Consider the following 18798-nt stretch of genomic DNA (forward strand, 5'->3'; position numbering starts at 1 on the left):
CCACAGGCACCAGTTCTCAAACAGTTTTAATGTCAAAAGGTATTAAATGAAGTTCTGACCCATGTGGAGATCACAGAGACCAGCCTTGCCACTCTCTGAAGGAGGTTACAAAGCCAAATACTCAACAGTTAAGAAATGTCAAATATATCCATGGAACCATCCTCCAGTAACTGCCTATCTTCCCAACCTATTTTAGCTTTAAAGCTATTTTAAAAACTATTTTAGCTTTAAAATGCAGCAGGAGTAATTGACCTCCTGAAAGCAGATGTACGAAATAATTTTTTTAAGGATTTGTGAGTTGCAGAAAGAATAACTGTAATTAGTAGAAAAACTAGAACTGCTCCTCATTTCTACATTTGTAATCCAGCCCTGGGTTGGGCAAGGAATCTACAGAGGTTGCTTGCTTGCTTACTCCTCCCCTCGCAAGGGTCCTTGTTTAAGAAGCCAGGCAGGAAGGTATGAACAATTTTCCAATGGTTTTTATCATTCGGCTCAATTTGCAAAAGCAAAAAATCCTTACTGATGGCTTAGAGCTTGCAGGAATAGTACCAGTATATGCATATGTCTCTCAGCTCAGAAGTTATAAAGACAGGTCCATTCATAGCTCTTATGGTTAAAAATGAGCAGTCAGCTATGAAGGGTCTCAGCTATACTGTATAATAGCTACATATATAATGTACACTGTATACCTATATATATAACAACTTGCTGAACCTTTTTAGGAAAAGGAAGGAGGCAGAGCCTCCCTCCTCTCCTCACGTTTGGATTGATGCCTCAAAGTGTAAACCAGCTCCTCAGATGAAAGGAAAAGGAGGAGTTTTTTAACAATGAAATTCATTCTTGGCTGTGACAGGGTTTTTTTATTTCTGAACTGTCTTCACTAAGCAGATGATCCTAGAGTTTCAGTTTAAGCCTTTCAGTGACTTGCAAGCATCCTCCCTGCACTAAAAACATCACTGCAGTGGACACTACCTCTCGTTTCTTAGATTTTTATGACCTACTATATTAAAACCAGTTTAAATGTAATAAAGTCTGCAACATTTACAGCTAGAAAATACAGGAGGACAATAAAATTAGCCAAGCATAAAAACAAGGGAGTCTTAAACATCCTCTGCTCACTTTCCAGGGACAATATACACAGAACAGGCACGGACTGCAAAATCAAAAGGAATTTAAATCAATTTAAAATTCAAACAACCTTTTCTCCTGCCTGCTAGGGGCTTAAGGGACATTAACACACACAGACTCACTCTTCTGCATTGTTTCCTCAGGTTTTCATTCTCACTTTCTAAAATTTGTTTATAAAAGTGATCTGAAATATTGATGGTTTACTCATCTCTCATAGATGGTTTTGCTCAGCTGCGGCTGGTTTTGCAGTATGACGTACTGTCTCTCTTCACTTCACACTCCACTCCTTTTCTGCAGAAGATGGAGTTGGAACATACAATTTTTAGATTGCTCCCTATTTCTTCCTACCTTACCTACTCTCTCATTCACTTAATACATACCATTACAATATGTAAGGCAAACCAGCAAATTTGCACTGAAGCAAAACTTCAACTGTCATAACAAATTCTTGCCGTAGTGCCAAAACAAAGCTGTTCTCACAACTGTTCCTATCCCTCTGTCACTCCTACAGTACAAGCATGAACTGTACGGGAGACTAAGGTAGGGTTTCTTTGCATAACAGTCTATTCCAGAACCACAAAATACTGCCAGCTTCTTCCTCCCCTTAGAAGGGTTCCCACAGTTTTCTTAATAGGATGCTATTTAATGAATGGGATACAAAGCTGACTAAAGCAAAACAAAAATCTATCTGCTTTACAACATGTTTATATTAAGCAGAATTGGAAAAATCTGTTTGGGGCATAGGTAAAAGCAGGTGACATGAATTGCACTTTGGGAAAGCCCTGCAAAAGCATTGACAAAGATATGCTTTAGTAAATATTATCATAAGCCTTGTAAACTATCACTTCCACAAGCCAGAGGACATCACTGACTTGCTCAACATCACACAGAAGTCCTGGGTCAGAACCAGAGCCGGAAACAAAATTGCTTCCAAAGGTCCGCTGAGTTTTGAGTATTTCTGCAGTCCAGTCTTATATGGGTCTCTCAATTTTCATCCAGCCTCTCCCTCATCCTGTTTGCCTTAAGCAGCTTTAATGCTTTACAGAAGCACTACATTATAGACCACAAGCAGAAACACATATCCTTGTACACTTAGAAAGAATGTAGATAACATTTACTGTACTTCAGAGAGGATCCAGTCTAGGCCACGTGTAAATACACAGCAGACATATCACTCATACCATCAGCCTCCTTCTAAGAAAAATGTTTTTACAAGTCCTGTTTTGTCTCTCCCGTAGGACTTCTGTTGGTCCCACATTTCCTGCTCACTACCTGACCTTCACATAAGCCTTTCCTGACACAGTGATGAGTACATAGTGGTATAAATTCCAGTATGGGAATATGTAAATGGCTTCTGTATCAGTAACATCAGCAAACTGTCATGGATTTTATGACGTCTCCAATTCTTCTCTCTTTTAAATAGAAACACAACAATGCAACACCTTTTTTTTGGACAGGTGGCGATTCAGATGATTGGTTAGAAAGATTTCTTTATTTTGGATACAGCCAGTCTTACTTTAGTAATTACCTCTGCTACAATGAAGTTTTGTATTTGGAGACATGGTTAATAAAAGACCTCTTCTTTGGGGATTCAAATCCCTGAGTCCCAAAGCACTATTCTAAAAAGGGCATGTTTCTAGAGCATGGCTTAATATCTTGCAGCAGACACAATGATGGTCTTCTACTTCTTTGAAGTAAGGTAACTAGAGAAGGAACTTACTCATTAAAAGTGCTGTGGAAAAAATGAATTAAAAACTAGCCCGACTGATCAAACGTGGTAGCATCTACACTGACTCCTTGGCTTGATTCAGTTCTTTAAGGCCATGAGGAACTTCTTCGAAGTCTGTACACATTAACAAAAGATGCCACTCACTTTATTTTTAAAACATCAAAAGCAATGAAGGCTGTCTGACCAGAACTGCCGGGTTTACAACAAGAAGGACACTGTAACTTCTGTCAGCCTCAATGACAGCTACATTTATCCATGAGAGCTACAACTACCCTTCACTCTCTTGTTCAGTTCTCATTCAAGAATTAGACAATGGTCTCCAGAGGATGGGAAAAGAGAAGCTACTAGAACTTCACCCAGCCTCACTCTCCTATATTCAGTTCAAGACCTTCAGCATTAATTCAGGGAAAAGATGAAGTAACTACTTCAAGACAAAATTAAAAAATCCGAATTAAAAGGCTTCCAAAACCGGAGGAATTTCTGACTTATACTTGGCAGGTAGATTTGAAACAAGGTCCATATTTCATCATTCACAAGTTTGATACAGAGCCACAAATCTCCTAAGGGAGTCAGAATGAATTTCAAGTTTCCTCTGCCTTTAAGTATTAATGAATACTTCCTCTGTAAGTTCAAGAATGTCCCTGTGTTGCTCTTTATACACAGAACCCCCACGTTCAAGATGCAGCCTTGTAAGATGACACAGCCTGGGTGCTAGTCTTCCCCACTGGGCAAAGCTCTCCTTGCGGTTCAGAACAAGCACGTTACAAAGTTGTTCTGAAAAAGGACACGTTCTACAGACAGTAGACCTGCATTCTGGGTTTGAGGAGATGACTGGAATGCATTTTCTCTTTGCATAAAGGCATTTCTTAGGAGGCATCTGCAATCCATGCAAATGAAAGGTTTCCAAAAGGTCATTGGCAATATAAAATGTAATTAGCTTAAAAACATCAAGTATTTTTAGGCATCACTTTGCCCCAGGTTATCTTACTGTTGCTTGTTTTTTATAATCACAGTTCTTATCAGCATTTTTTTTTTCTTTTGGATGTATTCAGGAAAGAAAAAAATCTGACAAATGCACTGTTAAAAGATATTATGTTACTCTCAAATAGGCGAGTTAGAGACTTATCACCCATGGCTGTGCACTACACTACACATAATTATACCAGGTGTTATGGAGGCACTCGACCCCTTAACCAAATTAGCAGGAGTTTGGTACAGGCTCCAAAGGAGGTAAAGGCCCGAGCCGTAGCTGGGCCAAGAACTCCTCTAGACAACCCACAAAGGAGCAATGACCCAGTGAGCATCCGTACACATGAGCTTGGAACACCAATCATGCGATTAACAAATGAATAGCGGGTAGCTTTTCCAAGAGTCTTTTATTAAGGAACAAAGAAAGTTGTGGATACAAGAAGTCTCATGCATACCTTTCCCACCACATGTAATGTGACTACGAGCCAACCACTTTATCCCATAAACGTGACAGCCTAAGACGAGCCTTCTTTGGGCTCTCCCTGCTAGGCAGTGCAGCAGCATGGCAGTGATCTCCTCTTGAGCTGGGACACCTCTCAAGGTTGCTCCTCGAGGCAGAGAGACCTTTTACCAATGGCAGATCTTTGGCAAGTGACAGATACCACGCATAACCTTGTAGTATGGTAACTTTGATTTTGTACCTTGGTAACTTTGCATCATCATTCAAATGATTGTGCCGTGCAGTAATAGAGTGAACCTTGCCATCAAACTTTGTCAGTCGTGCTTTTACAACATCATATTAAAACCAGTTCTGCTAATACCTTTGACAGTGGTGATTTAAGAGATCTAAATCACCCACTCATGACACTAGGCGGCACAGCAGCAGGTGCACTTTCATTAAATAAGACACATTTTAAAAAAAAAAAAAGAAAGAAAAAAGAAAAACACGAAGCAAGCCACATTACGCTGTCCTGTTAAGTCTGAATGGTTACTCAAAATTCACAACAGATTTTGCCACAAACACCAACACCCCGCTCAGTATCTACAGCTGCCCTTTCCCAGCATCAGCATAGCCCACAGTACTCACAAGTGCAAGAGGCAGAAATACTGCATCTCAGGAAACATGCTTTATCCCAGAACACATTTGGACAAATGAAGCAAAACTCATTCAACAGTCATTGTAATGACAGGTTCAGACTTGCTGCTGCAGCTGACTGCCCAGAGGAGATAAGTCAAACAATATGACAAAATGATTGTATTGACAGTATAGAAAATAATATTTTTGGTTAATATAAAATTAAAGTTCTAGCCCCTTAACTGCAAGTCTGACATACCAGTGCTGAGTCAGTGAAACACAGTATTTACCGGTATACGGCTCCAGCAAAAACATGACACACACAGTCTATCTGCTTCCAAGTTCTTTCTGTATGGAGACAGTTCATGCTACTAATTGTCCTATCAAAGTATCCAAAGCCTGGTCGTGTATCAGAATGATTTAGACCAAATCTCTCTTTCTCACAGATGCTAACAGCCCTTTCATCTCTTCTGTCTCATACCTCCCCCCATTCCATGTGTGTCCACTACCTTCTCTCTCAAATTGTCTAATTGATTAATCAAGTTAAACTCGGAGTAATTGTTCTCAACCTGCATTTAGCTTGAAGGCTTTTACTTCTATATCAGATCTGAGTATTGGCCGTGTGCCCAAACACGTGTCTGTCTTCTAATCCTACCAGTTGGTCTAATAGAGGGTATTACTTCTCCCTACAAACCTTGCCTTCCTGATTCTTCTGTGAATCATCAAAATGCACTCTGACTTCAACAAGCTCCAATTCTTACACCAGCACAAGATCTGTAGAATGAAAACCACGTTCACTCAAATTGGGAGTGTGACACAACCTGTGTGGCAATTATATCCTTGGTGGCACAGGGTTCAGATTCTTTCAACTGGAAGGGATGTAAGGAGCACTGCTCCACACTCCCAGCTACAAAAGAAAGGGTTAAAGAGCAAGACTGAAGTCACTTTGTAAGTAGATAAAGATGCAACAACATAAGTGATACATTTGGTTTCCAAGAGCCAATTAATGCATTGTTGTGGTGACAATTTTTACCTCCAACGCAAGGTGCAAGAAGAGGGATTTTTTTTTTTTCATTAGGATAACCCATGGAGATGTGCTACTTTGTCAGCAGAGTCCCATTTTAAAAAAACAAAACAAAAAAAACCTCACAGCGTTTTCTTAAAGCATACACAATATTTTATTAGTTGTAGATACTTTGGACTCTATGTACTGCAACTGCCATAGGCTAGATCTGATAATCCCTTATTTGTACAGCCAGAAAGGGACACATTTTGGTTTATTTCCATAAATATTTCAAAAGCTTTCTCTGGCTGAGAAACAGAAAGCCTCTTCAGTAGTTATTCCACTCATAAGAATTTGATTTTTGTTGCTTGAATAAAAGGAAAGCTAGAGGGTTTTGTTGTGGGGTTTTTTGTTGGGATTTTTTTTGTGGGTTGTTTTTACTGATTTCCATCTCTTAACAGTGAGATGTATTTTAAAACTTATGAATATGTGAACGTTGTTTTAAATATTGAAAATATGTAAAAACAGACTATACATAAAATATGACAGAAAGGAAATTACATTTTGCTAGAACACTGTTCTGAACTCTAACAGAGTACAATGCCTAAGCCTTCTGACCAAGCATCCAGCCCCAAAGGGCCCTCTGAATGTCAGATCCTACTACAGTTTTTCTTGTATGGCTAAAGTGAAGGAAAAAAAAAAAAAAAAAGAAAAGTCACCAGCAACAAAATAACTGGACCAGTTGCCAACCACCCCTCCTGAACTCATCTCCAACTCTACCCCATCTACCTTTCCTAAGGAGTGACACATTCCTGCAAAAGAATGGCTGCAGTGAGAAATTGTCAGAATTTCATCCAAGCAACAGAGCATGGCTGTACCACTATTGCCAGAAAACACACCAACTACTGTCTAAAAAGAGACACAGAGAGGAACTAACTATAAACACGTTTCTCCTCTGTGATGCCCATGCAAGAACTAAGCAATCAGTCTGACTTCGAGAATTTTAGAAAAGAATTTTTTTTTTTTCAATAAATTTCCTTCAACAAGAAATCTTGTGGACAAGGATGGAGAGAGGAGGAAACACTGTCAAGGCACAAACACACCCTCAAGATCTTTCAAACATTTGACAGAAGACCTTATATTATCAGCACAATTTCCTAAGAAGGCCTTGCCTTGTCTCCCTACGCTTAACTCCTCCAAACCAACTACTGCATCCTTCACCAGATGCCTCAAAAGTGTTTGATGCTTCACTGAAAGCTGCACCAGAGCTGTAGTAAAAGGCTACATCTGAGCTCTCCACAAGGAGAGTTTCTGAGATAGGCACATTCACATCAAGATATTCTGCAGCTTTTCCTTTCTTTCCTTTCACTTGTAACATTTTTTAGCTAATTGGCTCCAGAATTTATAATCCTGGTGACAGCACCCTGGCTGTGCACGACAGAAAAGGTGGAGGAGGAGGGGAAGGAAGACGGAGCAGCTGCCAAGGCTGCCGGCACCATCTTCTGTTCCGAGCACGTTACTGCAAAGCACCAGCTAGATCTCAGGATGCTGATCCTCCCCTCGCTCACCCAGAAAGCTCAGGGTATCTTACGCTTAGAAATATCACAAGACAGCTTAAGAGGTTTTATGCAGACTCCAGAAAAAGCAGGAATCCAAATATGAAGTGCAACTAAAACCACAAAATTTGAAAAGGAGAAAATTAAGCAGACGGGGGGGAAAAATGTAATTACGGCAAAAAAAAAAATTTGTTTCACCATTAGCATTGCACAATAAGAAGGTTTGTCAGGCACCGGTTTAGCCTACACATGTTCACATCCGTCAGCATTTCCATGATAAATCCTAATTTTCGCCATTGTTGATCACATTGAACTAAAACTTGGTATGCAAGTTTTCAGCACAGATGCTCAAATAAATTATGCACATTAGTCATTTAACTTTCAGAGCAGCAAAAGAAGCTGCTTTTTGGTGGGGGGGTTGACTGCAATTTATGACAAGTTTTTTTTGCCTTGCACAGCTAAAAAAGACAAGGCAGCTTACTTTTTATTTTTGATTAAACTTTTCAAGCAGTATGTCTTTTGTACAGCTAAAACTTTAACATTAGGAAAATATTTATAACTAACTAAAAATGCCCTCCCCCCACCAATAGCTATATACTTACAGTATTTCCTCCATTTACTATATTACACCATGGTCTATACATTCACATATGCATACAAGCAGACACAGAGAATATTAAAATGAAAATACATAATGAAAATACCAATAGCAGCAGGCTGAAGAAGTCATGCGGTAGACTTGATGTGATCCGGATGAGAAATTGTTAAAGAAGCAATTAGCTATAGAGATGAACAAAGTTTACATGCAGATATGATCAACTGATTGAGACATCCCAGCCAAGACAATCTATTTTTTAGACATAACCGTATTCTGCGCAGTATTTGAACTGACACTACTTCACAGCAGTTACAAAACCCTACAGAATTCATGTTTACCTTGGTAAAATGTCTCAGTGTATTCTGGCTGTCCCCACTCCCCCCAAAGCACTGGGAAACCATCAATCTGTTTAAAATAAACAATATAACCAGTACCCTGAAATACTTTAGAAAAATCCATAGTCTTCGATACCCCCGTTAAGGCACCTACAGGGCAGTATTAACTGCTGGCAGGTTCTGCATTCATTTATAGGTAAAATTATGAAGAAATGACTAGTAGGTATTGCTTTTTCTTTTCTCCAAAATGGATCTTTCATGCATTTTTATACCAGACAGTAGTTGACAGTGTCATGAGTCTAAAAAGACAGAAAATTCATTCTGCATTCTGCCACCAATCTTCCTCTGGCTTCTCATGACTGCTCAGGAAAGCTGTAATGAAGTTCTAGCATTACAAATTAAGAGACAAAATGGTTATACGCAACCTTGTTTGACTGTTGACAACTTATCATAAAACGCTTCAAAGGAACAGTTCAAGAGCCACAGTCAGTACTATAGTTTTAAGATACTATATGGGAAGAAACAAACGTGTATCGTGCTTTTGGGGGAGAAGGGAACAAAAAAATAGAATAAGATAGGAATTAATGTATTGTATTTGCCTTAAAAATAATTAGGTGCAGACTAGATAGGTTATATGGAGTAGAGATGTTTGTTTTCAATTCATGTGGTCTTCTGCATCTGCATGTGAGAATATAAGAAATTCAGGTCACTGTATGAAGTGGATCAGCAGAACCCAAGCAAACACAAAGCTTCTCCAGAAACTATATCCAGACTTCTCAGGCCACATTCTTCTACATTATTCATGGGACCATTCTTATGACTTCAAGACTGATTCTAAAGATATTACGAAACTGAAGGGCCCTCCTCTTTTCCAACTCATATAAAAGTTTTCAAGGCTTACTACCATATTGCAGAGGCAATAAGACAAATCCCTAAGCACTGGAAATCTTAAAGCAGTAGAAATCCCGGAGCTCTATACAAAACTTGGCAACAGGCTGAATTCATGATTTTACATAATACTACTGGTTTCAAAGTAGAATATTTTTGTACTGCTGCCTACTGCGTAGCTGAGATTATAATTCCACCCTTTGTATTCATACCACAAATATAACACGGATGTGGGGCACTCTTCCTTTGGCCCATCAGCCTCATGTAAATCATTAATGTGATCATAGCATCTATCTGCTAAAAATGAAAGAATAGTGAAAAAAGATAATAAGTTTTGACTTCAAATTACTTCAATAGTTCTAAATATTCATTCTAGTTTCTGAGAACTCTAGACTAGTATTAACATACATCTATTTCATCTAGGATTTTTTAGGAATTTTAGTCTCACAGAAGTGAAAGATTTATAGCACAGATGTGAGTCAGGCATAGAAGAAATGCTAGGCTGACTTTTTCCATAACTTTTACAGTGCAGCTCCATGACGAAACATGGTGTCTGCTGTACAACACACCGTCAAGAACAGTCTATGCTTCCTATCAAATTAACTGATTATTTTTTACACATTTTTCTGGTCAATAAGACACACTGCTACCTGGACACCCAAGAGACTGCTGAATCAGCATCTCCAGAGGAGCACTAACAAATGAAAGCTATCGTTCATTCTAGTAATAAAAAGATGCACAAACATCAGGGATGCTAGTAGGAACACCAAGGGTCAATCACAATCCTGGAACAAGAAAAAAATATTAAGAACAGAGTTAAAAAGCTTCTACAATTTTTTAATCATTAGAAGTGATCAAAGCACTTAACAGAGGCATTTCACAGATTGTCCTTGAATGTTCTCTAAGAAGCATAGTCAAATATAAGGTAAGAAACCAAATACTAATATTTTTACTGGTTTTACACTCTATAGTTTCTACAGAGCTCCAGGCTGAAAAGATGGTACAATTAAATCTATGTCTGTCCCCTGGAGGCTGTTCTTTAGGCTTTCTCTCTATATTTTCTTTTAAACAGAAAAAGAGACTAGTTTCATGAGCTCCAGAACTGAAGTTGCCTGGTTTCCTAAGGATTTCTCTCTCCAAAGGTGAATACTGACTCAAGTAGACTTCCATTTCTCACACCAACAGCATGAAAACAATACTGATACCAACAACATTACCACAGAACTACCCAAATGCCACAAGCCTTTGGATAATGTGGTATAGCAGAAATTATGGATTGTGATACTACTGTGGTATCAGAGCAGTGCTCACTCACTGCCAGTCTCAAGGCCGAATGAGCAGTGGCCAAGGAGGCACGATCTCCGATAAGAGCCTTACTGTCAATGTGACATTTAAGAGGGTCTTTTGCTTGCAGGCCTCTGATACCTAACAGGGCATGACCTCTGGTTGCAGCAACAGGATGTCTCTCCTGGAGATGGAGACCTGTTTTCCTTAAACTTGCTGGAATTTATTATGTTTGAGACCTCTACCATCTGCCAAGCTTGACAGAACACAAGTAGCAAGTTCAAAAGTGTAGGGTAGGCACAGACAATCTCATCTACATACACACACAAAGCACAGTAATAAGCCTCACTTCCTCAGGAAATCAGACTAAAAATGGCACAATCATGAAAAGCAAAGGTCTGGGCAAAATCCCATGTTTTTAGAATTGGAAACATAAGTCAATGTCTTGGCTAAATTATTTTTTGCCTTCCTATTTTCTGCTAGGGGCTAACTATGCGATAGAAAAAATTAGAAAAGCTTTGTATCTACCCAATTAGAGTCACGAATAACCAGATGTTGCTCTGGAAGCTTACTATTTGAATATATTTATTTGGAGAGAGTAGATTGGTCACTTAATGGGACACTATCAACTACCTTCTGGTATAAAAATGCATGAAAGATCCATATTGGAGAAAAGAAAAAGCAATACCTACTAGTCATTTCTTCATAATATTACTCTATAAATGAATGCAGAACCTGTCAGCAGTTAATATTGCCCTGAAGCACTGTGAATAAACATTTGTCTGGTATTAGATACACACACACCTCCACATATAAATCAAGGTGCAATGTGCCATACAGATGAACAAGAGAAGAAAAAAAAAAATCCCTACCTTGTCCTATATTAGACATTAAGTGCTTCTTTTGATCACAAAATAACTCATAAAGCCTATCAAAAAAGCTAGCACTTCTCTCTCTGTCACATAAAAGACATTTCACTGTAATTAAACTTCTGTCCAACTTTCCAGAAGATTAGGGGAAGAAGTCTGACAGGCTCTATTTATATTTGTAACTGACACTCCTTGGGACATCCAAGGAAAAGAGAAGATGGGCAATAGATTTACAACACTTCTGAGCTAACAGCACTTATGGAGATGGACGGTTCTGAGCTTACCATCACTCATTCATTGGGTTTTTTTTTTTTATTAAAAGAAAATCCCTGCTGCCCAACTGAAGAGCATTTTCTGTTCAGTTTGCAATCTACATTCCCCAGCCTTCAATGGTTTAGTTTTTTATTTCATTTTTAAGCAACAACACACACAGCAGGTTGTTTGGGTAAATCAGCTTTACATGATTTATATGAATAAAGGTGGTTAACAACCATGTCTCTTAATGGAACTCTGTGAACACTTGGAGAAGGAAGATATTTTTTCAAACATATTCTGCGTATCCCTTTTCACATATGAAACTATATGTCAAAACACATGGCTGGGTTTCTGACACTAGATGATGGGAATAAGCCATCAGCTCCGGGATCCCAACACCAGAACCAAAGATTTACTGCTCTTCCATTTTTCTTTGTGTCATTCATCCTGCTCAGTACTAACTTCACCTATGTGTTTCCTTGTATTTGACTTTCTACAAGATACCTCAATGGTCCAAAGTCAATATTATACTTAGACAACAAGAGCAAAAGCAGAAAAGAAATGATCACTTTGGAAGGGACCACAAGTAACCAAAAAAGTACATTTTCATAGTCTGTCTTTCAGAATTGAAGCAAATATCAAACTGCAGACAGCACCATTCCTTCATGCTTAGCCATCTCAGAGGACAATACTGATGAGAAGGGAAGTTTTCCCCTACATTTCAAATTCAAGAATGCTTTGCCAGGATTGTTTTAGGAAATCTCTCCAGAGATGCCAAATATGCAGCTAGGATGATGGAAAAATAAATATGCAGCTTTTTTCACTTAAAAAAATAGCATAACTACTACATCATTTTTCCATAAGACAAAAGGTTATAAACAGCTCAGCTGACTTTCCATATTACAAGCTACAACTATCAACTCTTCCTGAAAAAGTACATTTCAACATATCACACCTATAGCATTCACACTCAAGGCATAAATGTACTTAAATGAATGATGGCTGCAGGGTTAAACTGACCCACTAATTAAACACCTTTCTTTCATTATCTTTTCCTAAACAGCAGAGCAGGTATTCTTCATGCTATCAAAGTGGCCCTAAGCAACCTACTTTTGAGCTTTTAAGCCTTTGGATTGTTGTCTTCATTCTGCAGTTACAGAGCTCCACGATACTTCCCGCTGTTACTGCTGAAAGTATAATTTACTCTATTTACACAACTTACAGCAACACACTCCAAAACAGCAGTGAGATTCCATCACGTGCTATTAATGGCACTTTCAGCTATATTACTCAGCGATCTTGAAGTCACAAAAAAGAGAACTGAGTTGCTGCTTATGTGTTCAGTGCAAGAGTGACCCTCTTTCCTCATGCTAGCGCCACAGGGAGGTTTTCCTCCCTAGCAAAAATAGCAAGCTCCAAGGGAGTCTACACAACTCAAACATGTAAACAATCACTGTTAAAAGAAATTGATTTAAACCCACTGTTCAGGAAATTCAGTCCTGTGGTTCTGGGTCTAAAAGCATCCAATCTGAGTGATACAGTAAATATGATATGCATCATCATTTGATCTCTGGGAGGCCTTGAGACACTGGCAATTGCACAGGTTACAGAAAACACAGATTGCATTTCAGATCCCCAAGCCAGAAGCAGGGGGAGTATCAGTGCAAAGGCTGATTTGTAACGATGTAGCCTTTTTGTGTGTGATGACCCCTACTGCCTTTTTAATAACAGAAACACTGGCTCTAAAAAAATATACAGTAATAAATGGAAAGCAGTTCAAGAATGGACGAATGAGACAAAATAAATTTAGTCTGTTTAGTGAACCCATATGCCATTTGGAAAACATTGTTACCAGTATGTTTGTATAGCATAACCCTCCATCAACTAAGGGACACTGAGAAGCAGTTGAGCTAGATCTGTCTCCAGTTTTACAGAAACGGATAGGACCTTACATAGCAAATTGTTCCCTTGTGATACCTTTTCCATGCCTGGTTTCTTTTCTGAAGCCAAGTCCTGCTCATATTCCACTACATTAGCAATTAACTCCTGCTTCGCTACCAAGCGTCTCCTCTTATCAAAAAGAAACTGGGGACTATTTGTCAGGTCGAGACAAACAGTAGCTGGCAAGTGTCTATCAGAGTCACTAGACAATGTGGGAAAGGTACCATCACTTGGAAGACTGCAGTGTGAAGACTGAGAGAAAGAATAATCAGATTGCAAAAAACCCCTCCAGGCACTCTTCTGCCCGTGTTTAAAAGCTCAGTGACAACCAAACATACATTCACTATACAAAGACTCAGTATCAGCCATTTAGGGAAAAGGGTCATATCACCATCTTCAACACCACACTCAAACCTCTTCTAAACTGAATTTTGCACTGTAGCAACAGGTAAGCCAGGACTACCTGTGATTCTCCATTGCCACAAAATTAAATCCAGATGCCAAGTCCTGATGTTGTTTTCTTAAGCATCTACCAAATCATTAATTTTAATGGAGAAAATTAATCAAAGCTTCTTAGGGTAGGCAAAAATTCTTTTGTCTTTGTACTGCATATTGCTCTATACACACATAACCACCGACTTTGTAAATTGAACAGCACTATTGGTACTGAAGACTTAATACATTTCAACTAAGGGCAAAAGAACTTGTAGCTGGAAAAACAATAGAAAGCTGAATAAGTGCTGGGCTCAATCACTAGAGGGAGTCATGATCACATATTAAGTTACTGTAATACACAGACCATTCTGAACACAATTATGAAACAAATAAAAGAGAAGACCATCAGCTAAATCTGGATGTCATTCAGGGAAAAGAGAAAATTAGATTTGCTTCCTTAACAAGGTTTTATTTCCAAAGACTCAAGACCTTCTCCTGGGAACTTTCAAATCATCTGTAATGAAAGGTTTTTAAAAATGTATCTTATTGCCTACATTTTAAGACAGAATAAGGTATGTGACAGAAGAAAGCCAAAATTATCAGTTTTGGAAATGACACATAGCATTGCATCAAGAAAATGTTAGAATTTTAATTTAAGCAGCTTTACAGCTCATTTCACTTGAAATCAAGAAGTAATCTTAATCATGTTTTTATTTTTAAACTAAATAGGCACAATTACATCCAGCATGAACAGGCACTACCAAAAGGCTGCTTTTTCAACAGATGATTCCCCTTGGCCCTTAATAAATTTAGAAAAAGCATTTCTCTGACAGGCTGTGAGAAACAGCCTGGGAAAAAAAAAAATCCATAACTCAAACATTACCATCATTCTTTTATTTGATCATTTGATCAGTTGTGGGTTTGAGGGTTTACTTGGTTTATTTTTAATATATGAAATGTCTTTTTTATACTGGTGAGATTCCCCCCCCCCCTTTAAACTTCTCAGCAAAAAACACAAAACAATTTGGCCAGCTGCACTCACGGGAATTTATACTTGGCTAACAATTTTACAACTGACTAAACAGTTTCATTAACAGTAGCAGCACACACAAAGCTTTTAACACCCAGCTTGAATCCTGCCCATCATTAGTACAGCAGAGCCCAGAACACCATCATCTCTTCAACGAAAATCTACCACATACCTCAGGAGACACATTAGTAAATGCAGCCCAAGACAAACTAAGAGTGCTTTTCCAGTGCTCAATTACACAGTGTTGGACTGCTTTACATTCAACATGTTCACATCAAAGGCTGAAGTTCTCCACACTTCTGTTGCTTAGACAAGTCAGCTGACACCTTGGCAATGCAAACAGTTCAAGAGCCTTTTTGAAAGATAGAGGTATTGCTTTTAACAAGAACAGACAACGGGTTCCTAATGTGAGGAAATAAAACAGTGTGGGAACCCAAGAATATGTACACCAAGGATGAGAAGCACTTTCTGGCACACTATAGAACCATGTTAAGAAAGGCTATATGTAACCGATGCAATCTGGAAAGTTAAGCTCTGGCGGACAAATTCATTTCCCCTATTAGACATTCACTCCCACACCACTGCAAAGGCTTAAACACCCTCTAGTTTCAAATACATATCTCGCTCTATAAACAAACTGCTCCTCCCAAGGTCTAGCAGTACTTTGCCATGAAAACTACAAACATACTTTTCCACCACCAGCTATACAAACTGGTCCTTTCAGTAGTCAAATCACAGTCCTCAGTGCTCTTACTCCCTTTCCCACACCCAGATGACCACTTTGCACATTTTGCTGTGACATTCCCTTTCCTGATGAAACTGCCTGGGAAAGCAGCTCATTTCCCCTTGCAAACACTTTAGCTCATAAAATAAAGCTGGACTGACTGACTCTTCACCGTATCCACCCACAGTTCTTCATCTATTTCTTCCTGCAAGGATTTAAGTAAGCAAAAAAACTCTTCATCAACATGGAAAAGAAGACAGCATAGAAGGCTCTATGGAACAGTAAGGAAATCTAAAGAGCCATTCTCTCAGTTTGCAGTCCTTGTTTTCTTTGTACACACTTTAATATAGCAGTGTCTTGCTGCCAGCATCCACTATTGGTATCACTCACCTGTTCGTGATGGTAGAGTTCTGCTCTTTCAGTGCAAGCTCCCTTTGCTGCAGGGCCACAATTTGCCTTGAGAGATCATCAGGTGTCCTACACAATTAAAACAAAATAGAAACTTTTAACAAATCATTGGTTGAAAAACTATGTTCCATACATAACCATAAAAAGGGTGTCACCCAAAGCAGACAAGGCAACCTCACCAAGCCAAAATTGCTGCAGTTGCTTCAAACACAGGGTTGCATCTTGTCCAGCTTACATAAAAGCCTGTTTTATTAAAGCCATTGCTGTAAGCTGTAATCACCATACAACTTGCAGCATCTCACCTGCTGTTCACTTCAACCCATAAACAAACTTTAAAGCCATAGAGTCAGCACGACCAAATTCTTCAAAGCAAGCAGCCTGCATAAACATTCATACCAGATGAACAGACAGCTTATCACCTGAACACGTTTTTGGGTTTGGTTTTTTTTAACATACATAAGAATACGTGTTCACAACCTCCTCCCCATCCTAGTGCTCAGCACACACACAGGGGTGAGCACACCCAGCATTACTCTAATTGCTACTCAGCTACAGAGCCTCAGTGGAGCATGATCACAGGATTATTACCAATAGGGTAAGAAAAGGAAGAAGTAAATGTACATATAGACTGTACAATTCAACAACTCTGGCTACTGCTGAATACCCTCTGATAGTGTAGGGGTTCAGCTATGTCATAGGTGATCTCAAAGCAGTGTTCCCACACAATTACCAGTGTGCTGACTTCAAAATCCTTCATACAGGCAGTGACTCAAGAGCCATCGGGGGAAAAAAAAAGCAATAATAATCCATAAGCTCTAGATAACACTTCAGATAGGACTCTGATAATCTTTTTTGTCAAAGAGATCAAAGATTTCTACAGATCTGGTAGCAACAGCTCTGCAGATGTCACAAATAGGTTTAATTTTCCATCAAATCCAATAATGAATTCTTAAAGCTAGTGGAACGGGATCAAGATAACTCTAGTCTGACAGTCCCAGAAACCACTATCCCACATCGATAGTCTCTGCAGGAGACAAATGTTCCTTTTGGAGACCTATCTTTAAATCACGAGTGCAAGATATTCAACTCTAAATGAAGGCAGCTTATGGAAAAATAGAAAAACATTTTTCTTTTGAGTCACCAGAAATGGTTTCCCATCCCAAAAGAGAAGCATCTGTACCACACTTCTCAAAAGAAAGGAAGCTGGAAAGGGCATCACAGTACGTACTGGGTACATCCTTTTGCTACAGCAAGATGCATCACACCCAAAGGGGAAGAGTGACCCAAACCTTGAAACGGTTTTTTTCATAGTGAATGAGTGGGAAGCTAGTTTTGCAGAAGTGAAATCTGTAGAAACACATTCTGTCATGTCCCCCAAGATGCAAGTCAAGGCTTCACTGTTTCTGGCAGATGAAATTAAGCCTGGCCAGACTTTACATTATCCAAATACAGACCTGGAATGAGGGCCCTGCCGCTCCAAAAACTGGATAGGTAGGAGATGTGCCTCTAGTTTGACCACTGGGATTCTGACTGAATCTAGGACTAAAGAAGCACTTTCTCTGATGATACCACTTTTCAGCCAACTATTTACATACAGAAAAGACATCACTTTTTCTCTTTAATCATCTGTCACTTCCAGCCAAGTGAAAATCAGTTAAACACTGAGCTGATGCAGACAGGATTCAATTCTGGCAATCCCAGTTCAAAGGTTCCTCCTTTTTGCTTCCAGAGTTGCACACTTGGAGCCTTCCTCAGCAGAAAATTTTGAAACCTCTAAGACCACTTGCGTTACACGCAAATCTTAACAGTCAATATATAATAAAACAGATAGAGGTGGTCTCTCCTCAGACAATGGAGACACATATTGCGGCAGTCAAATAAATCAGAACAGGATGAAACACCATCCTTCAAAGACATCACACTCAACGGTCAAGGAAACTATGAGAAGAAACCAAGACACCAACCTGGAGATGGCTTGACTAAAACATCTAAAATTCAAATTCTGGTAGCAGAGACAAGTCAATTTTAAACCAACATGCACCTGGGTTTTCAAATGTGTTGCAGCACCAGATAACACACTTCAAACTCCTGTAGCTGAGCCTGAAGGGTTTCTTAATTTAAGCAGTTCCCCATCTCTTTACTGAAGGCTACTTAATGGCTGGGCATCAGAGCAAACACTGGAGAACTGATTCAACCCAGTCTGATGCAAGCCACATCTCCACATAACCCAAGAGCAACAGAAAAATAACACTGGTTTCTTGGAATCTCACCTCTGAAGAACTCAAATCTAACACTGCTCTAACTTTGTTTTCCAAGCTGGAGGACTCAGGTTCTTTCTGTTGGTATATAAATGGTGAACTAAATGATAACATATGCCACAAAGTGGAAGACGGTTTTGCATACTCCACACGGTCTACAGGAGGAAAAAAATACAGCAAAAAAACTACAAGAGAAGTCTATAAAGCTACAATCTGATTTCAACATGGCTTCATTAGCTTCTATCTGCAGGAAGCAGACCTCTGACTCAGATTTTTTTTGTTGTTTTTTTGTTTTGTTTTGTTTTTTTTTACC

The 18798-nt window shown here is 39.0% G+C and overlaps 1 protein-coding gene across 1 annotated transcript in view; it reads right to left on the minus strand.

Annotated features, from left to right (window-relative positions):
• The window catches only part of MAD1L1 (MAD1 mitotic arrest deficient-like 1 (yeast)), a 376265-nt gene that overhangs the window by 318805 nt on the left and 38662 nt on the right, over nt 1–18798 (minus strand). Inside the window, exon 10 of the mRNA XM_010570286.1 lies at nt 16210–16296. Within this exon, the coding sequence (XP_010568588.1) occupies nt 16210–16296 (87 nt within the window). The remainder of the gene's footprint in view (nt 1–16209; nt 16297–18798) is intronic.

This window comes from Haliaeetus leucocephalus, unplaced genomic scaffold (assembly GCF_000737465.1).
Source record: "Haliaeetus leucocephalus isolate CR32 unplaced genomic scaffold, Haliaeetus_leucocephalus-4.0 Scaffold295, whole genome shotgun sequence".
Lineage (NCBI taxonomy): Eukaryota > Metazoa > Chordata > Aves > Accipitriformes > Accipitridae > Haliaeetus > Haliaeetus leucocephalus.